Source organism: Galeopterus variegatus, unplaced genomic scaffold, assembly GCF_000696425.1.
Source record: "Galeopterus variegatus unplaced genomic scaffold, G_variegatus-3.0.2 Scaffold110472, whole genome shotgun sequence".
NCBI classification, from domain to species: domain Eukaryota; kingdom Metazoa; phylum Chordata; class Mammalia; order Dermoptera; family Cynocephalidae; genus Galeopterus; species Galeopterus variegatus.
This window is the reverse complement of record NW_007836583.1, coordinates 1-737: the sequence shown is the minus strand read 5'-3', so window position 1 is coordinate 737 and position 737 is coordinate 1. Positions and strand designations below refer to the sequence as shown.

At 67.0% G+C, this 737-nt stretch overlaps 1 protein-coding gene across 1 annotated transcript; it reads right to left on the bottom strand.

Moving 5' to 3' along the window:
* Positions 1–13: 13 nt before the first annotated feature.
* LOC103584790 (membralin-like) lies at positions 14–668 on the bottom strand (the record flags this gene model as incomplete). Its single annotated transcript, XM_008565652.1, has 2 exons — positions 14–218; positions 569–668. Coding segments are annotated over 2 exons (305 nt in total), but the record flags the coding sequence as incomplete, so codon positions are not given.
* Between the last annotated feature and the right edge of the window lie 69 nt (positions 669–737).

Sequence of the window (737 nt, the reverse complement as noted above, 5' to 3'; positions counted from 1 at the left end):
CCCCCGCCAGCACCTGGTGAGCTAGGGCCCAGGGCAGGGGGCTGGCCAGCAGGGTCCGGGACCACGGCCGGGGTGCCTGAGTTGTTGTTCAGTTCATCGGGCAGCGCTGCGGGGGTCCCGGGGCCCAGGGGCGGGGTCTGCAGCAGCATCTCCTGGATGCGCACCTGCTGCAGGATGGCGGGCAGCTCGTAGTGGTGGAAGAAGTAGATCATGGAGTGCTGCAAGGGGGCAGTGGGGCGGTGGCACAGTCAGTCCAAGGTTCTGTCTGCCAGGCCCCGGGCCCATCCACTGCCCCGACCTGGACCCAGGGAGTTCTGCCCACCACCCTGAACCCTCAGCCCAGAGAATGCTGAGTTCCTGAGGGTAGCACACCCAGAGATGAGAGAAACGGGATGGTACTGCCCTTGGCCCAAGCTCGGCCCCCCCCAAGGTGCTTCCTCCTCAGCTCCGGGACTCAGGCCACCTCTCTGACCTCAGCAGCCCTGCTCAGAGAGGGGCAGATAACCTGGCCGGGGTTCCCGCCAGAGAACAGGCAGGACATGGGCCCTCCTTGCTGCCCGGGCCTCACCTGGATGAAGAGCCAGGAGGTGACCAGAGCCAGGCTGCTGTACTGCCCATTGAAGCGGTAGTGGTACGCATAGAAAGCGAAGTGGTACAGGTAGAAAAACCTGCGGGGCAGGCGCGTGAGAGGAAGCCCCGCCCCGCGCTGGCGGCCCCGCCCCCCGCGCTGGCGGCCC